At 41.1% G+C, this 12,549-nt stretch overlaps 2 protein-coding genes across 2 annotated transcripts; both read left to right on the top strand.

The window, feature by feature from the left end:
* The first annotated feature begins 2,682 nt into the window (after positions 1-2,682).
* On the top strand, positions 2,683-6,458 carry LOC147143334 (homeodomain-interacting protein kinase 3-like). Its single transcript, XM_086037779.1, has 9 exons — positions 2,683-2,697; positions 3,118-3,372; positions 3,443-3,634; positions 4,355-4,536; positions 4,615-4,738; positions 4,826-4,945; positions 5,100-5,168; positions 5,911-6,098; positions 6,167-6,458. The coding sequence occupies exons 1-9, from the start codon at positions 2,683-2,685 to the stop codon at positions 6,456-6,458; spliced, it is 1,437 nt and encodes a 478-aa protein (XP_085893905.1).
* On the top strand, positions 5,991-10,262 carry LOC147143333 (uncharacterized). Its single transcript, XM_086038779.1, has 16 exons — positions 5,991-6,098; positions 6,167-6,454; positions 6,586-6,646; positions 6,708-6,771; positions 6,858-6,925; positions 7,029-7,104; positions 7,186-7,238; positions 7,340-7,400; positions 7,709-7,810; positions 7,912-7,946; positions 8,072-8,219; positions 8,327-8,416; positions 8,635-8,750; positions 8,821-8,884; positions 8,966-9,021; positions 10,089-10,262. Exons 4-12 carry the CDS (start codon positions 6,719-6,721, stop codon positions 8,394-8,396), a joined length of 666 nt encoding a protein of 221 aa, XP_085894905.1. The 5' UTR covers positions 5,991-6,098; positions 6,167-6,454; positions 6,586-6,646; positions 6,708-6,718; the 3' UTR covers positions 8,397-8,416; positions 8,635-8,750; positions 8,821-8,884; positions 8,966-9,021; positions 10,089-10,262.
* The last annotated feature ends 2,287 nt before the right edge of the window (positions 10,263-12,549 follow it).

Here is a 12,549-nt window from a genome sequence, read left to right as displayed (position 1 = left end):
TTCAATTTTGCTTTGATGATCCACGCGCAAAATAATACCAGAAATTACATAATGAAAGGAAAAAATTAAAACTGGTAAAAAAATATATAATGAACAATTCTACAACCAAGTATAATAGAAAATGAAAAAATAGAAAATGGAAAAAAAAAATGACAGCACATTTGCACTGAGAAGGTTAAATGAACTGTTTTACCTAAAACAGCAACAAAAAAGTATTATTTATACCATCTATAAAATGTTACATCTGTGTGTTTTTACACAACCGGGTTTATTTTTGGTATAAAATAAATATTTAGATTCAGGAAGTAGAATACAATGAGTTTTTTTCCCATTTTAATTTTTAGCCAAAAGGCTAAAATAGTTCAACAAAAACTTAACATTATTAAATGGCATAATCTACTCCATGTGTTATGTCATGTGTCGTGACCTTCAATAAAATATAATAAATTCTGAAATTTGTCATTTGCTAGTTTACAAACCACAAAAAAACTTTTTGGATTGAGCCGAAAATCTAAAATAGTACCTAAAAAATATTAAATGCCATACCGGCCTTTATACATACAAATCCTAAAATAACCCAAAAATATATATGATGGGTGACTTATACATTACAGTAATTACAGATGCATATTGCAGTACTATTCTAATGCATTTCTTACTCTCTTAATCAAACAATCACATTAGCACTCTAACGCACGTTTTGTTGATGGCATCATTAAACCAGGACATCATTAAATGTGCATTTGGGCCTCTATTTTGCTTACAGTGGTAAAAGGTCAAAAGTTTGCATCTAACACTGATGGGATATTTGCGCCGCTGTTGCACCGCAGCACGGCACCCAAGGGCCATATTACGCACACGCACACATTCAGTGTACAAACACACAAATGTGGCTTGTAAAAGTGTAGCAAAGAGCACAAATGCAGGCAGGAGACGCATGAGAAGCATGAGCGTCCATCACGCTCCCATTTGTTTCTGTATGGATGTGAAAATCCTAATAATATCCACGAGACCCCAGCACGGCCCTCGCAGGTCAATATTTCAGCCCAGATAATAACACAGCTCGGCGTTATGAAGGGCCCACAAGGCCGACTCAATCCGTACTGCTCATAGACTAAAAGATCATTAAGGCCAAACAGCAAAGCACTCTCCTGCCTGCATTGATTGATTGCTAATTGAAGACATTGACAAGTCCATCACACACACATGGAGACATCATGAAAGGTTTGCATGTCTATTATGTATGATCCACAGGACCCAGTCGAATCCCATACAACAACTCAGCTGATTATTTCAACAATAGTCTTTTTTTTTTTCAAAAGGCTTTTCATGTATAATCTAGTCGAAAAAAAGTGTTTAAATTACACTGAATGTGTTCTACTGGTTGTGGTACTTATCTCCCTCAGTACCACAGTGCCCTCTAGTGGAGAACGGTGCCACAACATCAAAAGTACTACACTGATAGCAATGAGAATTTTTAGCTTTTATAGAATGGAAACATGTTTTTAAGAGGTAATTATAAATGTAAAAAAAAAGGCAAATTATTAATTAAAAACTCCAAATATACCTTTAGAAAAATGTATCAAGTCATTAACTGAAAAAATATATAATTAAATAATTGTCTTATCCGGTCACTTTGACATGGGTCCTCTTACGATCACGTCCACCCAATTCCGTGTTGATTGTTGAAACCGAAGTTGGGAGGTTATTGTTTTATTTTACCTTCTGTGAATCATCTAAATTTCACTCCCTGCAACATCCAAAAAAGATGAAATAGGCAAAAGAAGAAAAAAAAAAGGAAGCGTAGCCAACTTCCTGTTCAATTCCAGGCATGGTTCCTTGAGACCTTTTTGTGTGTCCTGTTACGTTAGACCTGGCCGGCCAAAAAGGTGCATTTTAACTTTCCCTTTTTTAAAACTTATGATTCCTCAGAACAGTTCCCAAAGTTTCATGACATGTCACTCCACATTCAATGGTATAGACGACAAAAACAGCTTGGCATTTTGGATACTTGTTTTCAATTAAGGGTCATTTGGGTGAACTGCCTAGTATGAGTTCTGGAATTTCCCCCAAAATGGCTGTTTCCAGCCAAATTTCCCCACTTTTTGTTCAATTTCGAGCATGGGTCTCTGAGACTTTTTTGGAGCATCTTGACCACCAAACTTTGTGTAAATTGGTGATTTTTTGCTAGCTTTCCAGGGTGAGTTGGGGGGTCATGTTTGAGACCCTGAAGCTACATATATTTTCATAATTAAATGTCAAATTTAGCATTTTGCCACTTCCTTTTAGCCGCTCCAATCAGCCTTAGTGCCTGCTCCACTGACAGGAAGTTACTTATGCAAATTAGTGCTATAACAGAAGCTCTCTGATCAAGTTTGAATATATTTACCAGCAGACTTGATGTGGCGTAATGAGGTCACATGGTGATGTTATGAAAATGTGATGTCACTATGCCGATAGGGGAGGTACATTAGAGACATGACACAGCTATGTGACATCACTCACTTTACAGGAGCCGCTGGCAGTGACAACAACTCCAGTAAAAATCATTTTATAATAAAATGTTAAAAAGAAAATAAAATGCTGAAAAAATAAGTTATCAGTACCCTCCTCTAAGTTCTTTTTTTGTGTGCTGCCAAAGGTGGATGTGTTTTATTCATTTGTGTCTACCATGAAAGGAAAATGGCTGCCGAGCAGGTAAGTAAGCAATCAAAAGTGGATCATGAAGGTTTCCACATCCCAATGTTTTCTTACTCAATAATGTTGGTCACGTTGTGAGGAGCACAAGCTTGAAACCCAAACCCTGACTGAACACCCTAAACAAACTCTAAAACTGTTTGAAACCCTACTTTCAAATCATAACATTTTCTTGAAACCCCTGTTTGGAACCCTAAACCAGCGTTGAAACCCTAACTTGAAACCCAAACCCTGTTTTGAAATCCTTACCCCGCATTGAAACCCTAACTTGGTTTTTAAACCCTAACCTTGGTTACAAATTTAAAACTCCAACCCTGGTGTAAAACTTTAACTTGAAACCCTAGCCATTGTTTAGAAACCCATCACAACCTAACAATCAGCTTCGAGCTCTCTCTGATACTGTACAATGTCGGATGGCAGAACCCCCCTTACAGGGTGCAAGCTAAAGCCGTCACGTCGTCAGAGGAGGAGGCCATCGCCATGCGCTCCTCGCTGTACGACGCCGACAGATACCTGAGGGTCCTCCACTCGCCCGCATCCGACTACCACATCCTGGACTTCCTGGGGGAGGGCACCTTCGGCGACGTGGTCAAGTGCTTGAAGACGGCCACCAGGGAGGAAGTCGCCGTCAAGATCTTCAAGCACGTCGACGCCCTGGACACGTTTAAGAAAGAGGTGGCAAACACACAAGACTTTGATGGACTACGTTAGCGATGACTTGATTTGATTTGAATGTCTTTTCCAGGCCAGCACGCTGAGAACCTTAATGGATTTCAACACGGACAAAGTCAACCTGATCCAGTGCAAGAGCATCTTTGTGGACAGAGCGTTCATGTGTCTCGAGTTTGAGATGTTGGACATCAACTTGTGGGACTTCATGAACACCAGACCCACCAAGTGCCTCCTCGTCAAGGAGATCCGACCCATTCTGCATCAGGTACATTTGTCTTTATCGAAAGTTACCTCTTTGGTGGAAGTGCTCATATCAACGTGTATATTTTGATTTGTTCGACCGCTGGCAGGCACTGTCTAAAGATGCTCTAACGCGCACTGTAGTACAATTGCGCTGCCCATGGCAAGTTTCTCGTTCTTGTGGGGAGGGAAAAAAAATGTAATTTAACAACAATAGCTGTATTTTTTTTTTTTACAGAAAAAAACATGCATAATTAAAAGAATTGTCTGGTAATATTACATTTTTCTCAAAACTATTTTCGTTATATTGAAAAAATGTGGCTTTATTCTTGCCACATTTCAACTTCTTTAGCTAAAAACATTGGCTTTGTTGTCAAATGTTTTGTCCTCCAAAAGAATACAACTTCATTCTCATCTAGAGAATCTATCTCTGCAATTTTTGGGTTACATTTTTTGTGCTTTTCCATGGATAACAATATTAAGCTAAAATGTTTAAGCTAGCAAGTTATGCTAATGGTTATCCATTTAACGCTTCAACATGTTAAACATGGAGTCATTTTTGCGAGGAGCAGTTTTTATGGCAGTTGTTGATCTATCCTTGATGCACAAGCATTTACATCGGGACTTCAGTCCATCGTTTGAGCTAGCCTATATATCACCGTACCTGACCCGGTATGTCTTAAAAAGCTAGCAAGCCAGGCTGTTGAAGCTATTAAAATTGAATACCATGTACTCGTGTCTTCAGCTGGCCGTGGGCCTGCATTTTCTGAACAGTATTGGACTTATCCACGCAGACCTGAAGCCCAACAACATAATGATGGTGGAGCACGTCAACCGACCGTACAAAGTTAAAATCATCGACTTTGGCTTGGCCCAGCACGTTTCAGAGACCAACCAGGGCCGACACTTTCAAAACCGCCGCTACAGGTACCCGAACTCCTTTTTGCCTGCGTGATTTTATTGGTATACTGTATTTGCGGCACAGATATTTCTTGCTATTTTCAGGGCTCCAGAAATCATCCTCGGTTTTCCCTACGCGGAGGCCATCGACGTGTGGTCTCTTGGTTGCATTATCGCTGAGTTGTTTCTGGGCTCTCCACTTTTCTACAGCACCTGTGAATACGACATGGCAAGAACCGCCCCCGCCCCCGAAACACTTTCCAATCCTGACTGGTCCGACATAAGGTCTCTTCAACCTTGAACCTTTTTTCCACAGTTGAGAAAGATCGAGCACATCTTGGGTCACTTTCCACAAAGACTACTGAACAATGGAGTCAACGTTACTTATTTTTACAAGAAGGAAAGGGGCTACCAGTCATTTCACTGGAAACTGAAGGTATAAAGCGAATTGGGTGCATTTCTTAACTTCCGATTAGCTACGAGCTATCAACAGCCGCTTTAGGTGGCGAATGGCTCAAAAGGTTTTGTGATTTGAAACTTCCTTTTAGCTTTCACTGTGTTTCTGACAGTTCTGTATCACTTCTGCCTAGACGCCCAATGAGTATGGCTATGTGGCCTGCACCGACAGTTTTATCAACTCTCTGGATGACCTTTGCAAGGTATCAGGCTTTGTTCTTTATCTTAATAGCGTACCCACAAGGAACAAAGGACGAGAAATGACATTTTCCCGAGTAATCGCATGCGAATGCTGCTGCCAAGGTGAAAATGCCAAACAGAAAGAAATCAATCGGGGAAGATTAATCCAGAAATATTATTGGGGTAATGGAATTCCAACACGTATTATTAGCTAGGACAGAAAGCGCAGCTGCCTCAAATGCTCGTCATAAACAAACAGTGCTGCTAATCCCTCGGCTAGCCGATGTCAGTGCTAGCGATGTGCATTTGGCTGTATGTCAAACTTGTTCACTCTTGTTCTATTTCTGAATTTCCTTGTAGCTGCTTAAATTTTTCACTTTAAATATTAAATGTTTTGCTGTTTACACAAAAGCACATTCTGTAAAGAGTCCTTCACCGTAACAAAGGTGAACGGTAAAACTAAGGTTCACACACAACCGTGATTCTTTCCGGCAAACTCTTACTACCCGAACAATTACACAACTTAAATCCCAGATAGTGGTGTCCGTTTGGAAATGTATTTATTTATTCAAACGACCCCCAGATGTTGCTGTTAAACTGTTATACTGCTTTTCTCACTTCCCTTTGGCCTTCTTGGGGAAAAAGTCAAATTAAAAAAAAATCCCAAATACCTCAACAACAATGAATGAGTCGTGGATTTTGAGTCGGAATCGAAAAAGTATCCATGCGTCTCAGTATTAAAACTTGCAGTGTGTTCCTGTCCAGGTCAGACAAGTGGTCCACCTGTCAAATGAGGACACCACAGCAGAAGTCCAAGACCAGGAGGTCTTTGTGGATTTGCTGAAGCAGCTCCTCAGGCCTGACGCCGGCCAGCGACTGATCCCCGGTCAAATCCTCCAGCATCCCTTTGTCACCATGGCGAACCTTGCACTCAGTCACGCCAACAGCTTCTAGTAAGTTCACGGCAAGAAACTCTAGAAGCCACTCAAGTGGGCTAAACACCTGATTTCTTCTGTTCAAGCATGAAACTGAGCTGCGAAATGATGCAGGCCTGTGAAAATCCAAGCTCTGGGACTCAGGTCGACACGTCTCCGGCCTCGCACCATGAGATCGTAAGCGCTCGCCCCACTTGGCAGATCCACCGGGAACATCCTGACATCGTGGGGATCTCGTCGGGCATCTCGAGGGGCCTCAATCTGGACAACCTCGACTCGGATCCACACATGAGTCTCTCGCGTCGGCTCCGTTCAGTCAAACTCCACAAGTCGCCAGAATCGACACCCCATGAAAACAGGTGGCACATGGCAGGGTAAGCATCAGAAGATTTTAACTAGGGCGTGACCGATATTTGGCAGAAAATAAAAAAGATAATAAATGGTTAGGGTACATGAAGGCCAAACAATCAGCGAGGTCAACTTGCCAATGATTTTTTTTTGACAGCGTTTGTTTTTCAGAGAGCCACAACAGAAGACGGATCAGGAGTCAGTTCAGGAGGAAAGAGGTACGTTCGAGCTCGCTGTTGGAATCAAGATACGACGACATCATTTTTGATATTCCTACAGGGGCTTCCGCCATGATGACCAGCACAGCGGCTAAATCGGAGCCTCCGGTGCATAACAGCAACCGGTCAGTTTTAGGCTTTTTTTTATTTTTATGTGGTCATTTTAAGATGTCTGACCAATCTGTAGTTTCCAACTTTTTTGTTTTTACAGAGTGCCTAAAAGTATCAACCAAGACGGAAGACGGACCATGATTCCCAATGGCGACCAAACACCAAAGGGTAAGTCACATTTAGAAGATCCTCTTATTATTTTGGATTTGATTTCAGCAAATATCTATGTTTTAAACAGTCTTGAACAATACGTCGTCCTTTTTTTCCCCAGAAATCCCCAACATGTTTACTGGTTCTGCGACCACCAGCATGGCCACCGCGGAGTCTTCAACGCCAAGGAGCAGCAAGTAAGACTTTGTGTTCTATATCTTATCATTTTTAACTCCACTTTTGTGTGTCATTCACCTTTCATGTTTTTACTGGTCCAGCAACAAGAAAGGAAAATGGAAGTCCAAGCCAGGCGGCATCCGCACACCTAAAGGTATGTACTTCGGTAACTTACTTTACACACCTTCGAGAGTATAACTTAGCATGAGCGTTTGTGTGTATCCCGCCGTTGCTCATCGGCACTGTGTTCAGTAGGAAAAGGAAGATTGAAAAGGACAAGGAGACCCAGTTTTAGACCCACACCAAACAGTACGAGGTCAGTGTTGCATCTCCCCACTGTATTGATGCTTTCAGACTTGAGAGAACCCGGTTGGTTCCAAATTTCTCAAAGTTTTGCTCTCAAGTCAAAGCAAGGACTCATCCATATGGTTTCTGAAAAAACGTGTATGTCGGGTCACTCGTATCTCAAGGCACCACTGTATTTGAAATGGATTTTTAATGTGAACCGGGCTGAGTGTTGGTGTATTTTAGCCCATTTCACTTGTCTAGAAGTTGTCAGCTAGCATCAAATTTTGTGTTCATTAAAGTGGAAATCAACCCAAACGTAATTTTTTACCTTTACAGGGACTCACCGGTAACAAAGAAGAGAAAAATGAACCCAACACCGGGGAGTAGTAATGAGGCGAAAAGAACCCAGAGTACAGCTAAACCTACAGAGTCCAGTTTGTAAGTATCAGAGGATGGCAGACTGTGCTGTATTGTATTTGGCTTGATAACTAGATCCCAATCAAATATTACACACTATCATTATTATTATGTCCTTGCAGGAAAACGAAATCAGATGGCGTCCTGGCAAAAAGTAGTAAGTCACTCAATTGCAAGTCACCTTGGAGGAACACTGAAGTGCAAAATTGGCTTGTAGAGTCTTGAAAGTGCTTCATTAGTCTGCGTAACAGCCCCTCGCTTCTCTCGACGTCTTTCCCCAAGAAACTCGAAAGAGCAAAAGGACGCGGAACACTTACTCAACCTGGAGAAGGAGAAATAAATCTACGCGTAAATTGAAGGCCTACACCAGCGAAAGAGGCAAACCTACGACCAAAACACAGCCCCCATCTGGAATTACAAGCCGCTTTGGGTAGGTTAGAGGGTGATGTACACCCCTCTACTTTTTTCTCTAGTAGATGACTGTAAAAATGATCATTTCGTGCTATTTAACTAAGAATTGTTTGTTCTTTACAACAGTGTGGACAGTGACAGTGTCAAAAAAAAGAAAGATGAGTCTGACGCCAAAACAAAGAAAGATAAGACGTGACGGGGTTCAAACACTTTGTTGTAAGTCCAATGATCAAAACATGGGATTTGTGATAGAATTTGGAAAGCTGCCTTTCGTTGATTAAAGTTAGCAGATCGTCTCGATTCGCTTGTACAATGTCACCAGATCGACAGGTTTGCTTTGCTTATTTAGTAAAGTCACCAGATGACCTCAATGTGTTTGCTTTGCTTCAATGTCAACAAGCCTTTTTCCTATTTTATCCCCGACCTTCCCAAAGAGGAAGAGGACCTGTTTCACTTATTGTGATCTTAGTCTGGTCCGGCGGCAGAAGATCAGAACCGAAGGAGGCGACCGAAGCAACCAATGCGAAACCCGGTTGGAAAAAGATGCAGGGTATTAGTGCATGAACTACTCGTTTATAATATCTCCTATTTGTTTTCAAACAGTCTTTATGTCATTCCAGAACCGGCGATGAGCCTGAAAGAGTCTCACGAGAATGAGAAGATGAGTTCGCGGTGAAGGTCCAGGTATGACATCTCACAATTTGCTTCGTTAAGCAAACCAAACAACTTTAACGACAAACTCGCCTCTTTGTTTACTCTGTCCAGGTTCAGAGGCTCAGTCTGAATGCAAGGGGTCTTCAACTGATACAGACGCTAAAAGGGTACAAACCACTCAGAAGTTACAGCATGTTAGTGGATTTGTGTCAAATCGCTTTTCGGATGCATCGTATTAGACGCAATCAGACCATTGATGATAAACGATCATAAATATGACCATTTACGGAACAAGAGTAAACAGAGCTTACTTTGTCATAAAACCCGTCATCGTAAACAATACTACAGATCAAGGATCAAGGCAAGACTAATTCATCTGAAGCAGATTAGACTTCTTGAGAGCAGATGGATGATTCTACACAAGGATCAAGGCAGACGTCATTGTTTTTCCACTAACACTTTTACCAAAAAAACAAAAACACTGCCTTAAACCTCTACACATAAATAAACAATACAATAGAGTATGGGGCAGTGTTAAGCACGGTTAGAAAATTATTCCAATGGAATTCACAGTGGCAACGTAACACTAAACTAAACTACATAAATACTTTGTTATGCATACAGTACTACATAAATAAAACTACACTAGCAGTAAAATCTTTCGTGACATCTAGAGAATCAGCATATATCAATTCATGACATGTATTTCTTTAAACCGGTCCAAAACATGTAGCAACAGGTTAACCAACTTCTAACTACAACCAGCTAAGTTAACAAGCAGGTAAACTAGCTCGAGCCAATTGACTAGTCCGCTACATTAATCACTTGAACCAAGCACTCAAAAAAACTGACATAAATAAAAGACCCTGTAAAGTGATTTCAGTCATCTAAGTACAATACATATTTTTGAGGTGGTGGACGATGCTAATGTCTGTCTGTGGTCTGCAGGCTTAGCGAGCTACAGACCGGCGTTGGCGTCGTCTAATAAGTCATGCCTCGCTCAGTTTTGTGTTATTTATTTAGTTTTTTTTTTCTTCACTCAAAGTGGAGGCTTTATATTACACTCTATGTCGTGTAAACTTTATAATTGTTTTTTTTTCCTTTTCATTTTACAGGGACTTTGTTGAAAATATCTGAATGACCAAATACTTTCAAATCAAAATGTAATGTAATGTCACTAAATGTAAATATAATTCGTGAAAAAAACGTTTTCTTACACCATTTCTCAAAACAGCCAATCAGCGACGAGCAAAGATGTCAGGTGACCAGGTGTGGAGTACTACACGCAGTACTATCAAGTACCGGCAGATGGCCCTAAAGACCACGAAGATTTACCCACACTTGTTATTGAATGCGTCTGTGGTGCTCTTCTGTGACTGATGCAGATTAAACTCTGTGGTTTTATTAACTATTAGTTTAAAGAGTGAGTTTCAATCATCACATTCGAGGTCGACACATTTTATATTTCATTATTGGAGCGCTTTAACTGCAGTGTTGATGGTGGTCCCTTTGCGTCCAGACGTGGCACAAGTAAATAGATATTGTGGGGGATGATGTAGTTTTGTGTCTGGCGGCAGACATCAGCAGCAGACATCTGAGAAAAGGAAGCAAAACCTTGGTAAAACTGACAGTGCGCTGCTGGAAACATGACAGACGGAGACAGACATTTGTGGCGATGCTTTATAACGGCAAGCTAACCATCTCCATCTTTCCGATAACAAGACTAGAAATTGTCAAACTGCTGACTGCGTCTTTGCAGGCCGCGCCTCAGCATCGACCCCGCCCCCAGCCTCTACTGCTACTCCGCGCCTGACCTCTACAACAAGTAATGATGGTGGTGATGATTGACAAGCTATTGAAAAGTTCTCAGACCGAGCAAGAATGTTTTGAAAGCAAACATTCTACACGTGTGTGTAGTTTAACACCGCTGTGTGTGTGCATGCGTGACACTGACATATTAGCGAGCAGCAAAACATGCTTTACGTTTTATTTTATTTATATAATGTATTGTAGTGTAGCAGTCGTGTCACCGTTTGTTGAATTTATGGCTGTGTCATTGCCATGGAAACGTTTGTTTTAGTTTGGCCCGAGTGGCCAAACTAATCCCGCCAACGCAGATGCCTGGATTACCGGCGCGACTTGACCTCCGGCTTTTTTGAATCCGTGCTCTTCCCACAGACAAAAGGCGGCGGCCACCTCACCTGCCACTGCGATGGCAGATAAACGAGATAAACGAAAGATAAAAAGCAGAAGGGACAAATGTCTGATAGCCATCAGTGACCAGTTTCATTACACTAAAACAGTTTCTCAATGGAACTGTTCACACACAGCAGTAAATTAGGGTTTGAGGCCAAGGTTAGAATTTGAGATTGGGTTATGGATTTCAAGCCTGGGTTGTGGTTTCAAATTTGGAGTTTGAAGCCAAGGTTAGGGCTGTGAACAAGGGTTATAGTTTCAAATTTGGGTTTGCAGCTACGGTTAGAGTTTCACGGACAGGCTGAAGTTTTAAATAAAAAGTTAGGGATTCAAATTTGCGTTTCAAACCTAAATTAAGGTTTCAAATTAGGGTTGGAAGCCAAGAGTAGGATTTCAAACAAGGGTTGGCTGTTTCAAATTAGGGTTTTAAATGTGTTTCATGGTTTCAAATAAGCATTTCAAGACTTGGTTTAGGTTTCAAATTAAGGTTTGAAGCCAAGATTCGGATTTTAACAAAAAGAATCAGGTTTAAAGTCACATTAGGGTATCAATATGTGACTACTATTTAAACAGGCTAGGGTTACGTTTTCCAAAATGAGTCAAAGCCATGCTTAGCCCTTCAAATTAGGGTTTATGTCTACATTAGGGTTATAAATAAGGATGGTTGATAGCACTTTTTTTCGGACCGGTACCAGTACGAATTTTCACTCTATGTTTCAAGCCCAATTAGGGTTTCAACAACTGAAGACCAGGCTTGTATATACAGTATGTATATAATATATACTAATACTTGTAAATGTATTGCTCTTAAGTGGGTGCAGAAAGCCGTCCTCCCTTTGCGGGACTCTTCCTGATGATTAGGCCGATGTGCTCAGCGTGCAGTCATGTGACGCCCTCGTGCTGGAGCGACGCTCGGGGGGAGGTGGGGAGGGATTAATGACGGCACGCACGACTGGTCGCGATGGACTTGCTAAGCGGAAGCTGCAAGATGTTTGTCTGCCAATCAACTCACTCGCTTCACTTTGAAACTGACAAATGCTTTCGCAATTAGCGTCGTTCCTTTCAGAGCACACAAATGAGAATTGTTTTTCCTGCAAATGGCTGGCGACAAAAAAAGTTGGGGTTTTAAATTGGGTTTCGCAATCTGGGTTAGGGTTTTAAATTGGGGTTCAAAAAGCTACGGTTAATGTTTTTTAACAAAAACCGTGGGCTTCAAATTAGGGTATCAAATCTGCATTGGGGTTTCGAATGAGGTTTTCAAACCAAGGTTAGGGTTTTAAACAAAGGTAAGTGTTTCAAATTTTGGTTGTAAACAAAAAAAATCTGGGTTTCAAATCAGGGTTACAATTCCAAATTGATCTTTGAAGCCAAGGTTAGGATATTAAACTAATAAAAGGGTTTCTAATTAGGGTTTCAATTCTGGGCTAGGGTTTCAAATGAGTATTTCCATTCTAGTTGTGAAGTCAAGGTTAGATTTCTAAACCAAAAAAAATCTGTTT

Source organism: Filicampus tigris, chromosome 8, assembly GCF_054856515.1.
Source record: "Filicampus tigris isolate MCC_2025a chromosome 8, RoL_Ftig_1.0, whole genome shotgun sequence".
Classification (NCBI taxonomy): Eukaryota; Metazoa; Chordata; class Actinopteri; order Syngnathiformes; family Syngnathidae; genus Filicampus; species Filicampus tigris.
The sequence above is the reverse complement of the archived record's forward strand: the minus strand, read 5'-3'. Positions and strand labels throughout refer to the sequence as shown.

Coding starts and splice junctions, on each gene's coding strand:
- LOC147143333 (XM_086038779.1), top strand. CDS start 6,719: ATGATGACCAGCACAGCGGCTAAATCGGAGCCTCCGGTGCATAACAGC. Junction 6,772..6,857: donor CCGGTGCATAACAGCAACCG/GTCAGTTTTAGG, acceptor TTGTTTTTACAG/AGTGCCTAAAAGTATCAACC. Junction 8,220..8,326: donor GGAATTACAAGCCGCTTTGG/GTAGGTTAGAGG, acceptor TCTTTACAACAG/TGTGGACAGTGACAGTGTCA.
- LOC147143334 (XM_086037779.1), top strand. Junction 4,537..4,614: donor TTTCAAAACCGCCGCTACAG/GTACCCGAACTC, acceptor TGCTATTTTCAG/GGCTCCAGAAATCATCCTCG. Junction 4,739..4,825: donor GCACCTGTGAATACGACATG/GCAAGAACCGCC, acceptor TTTTTTCCACAG/TTGAGAAAGATCGAGCACAT.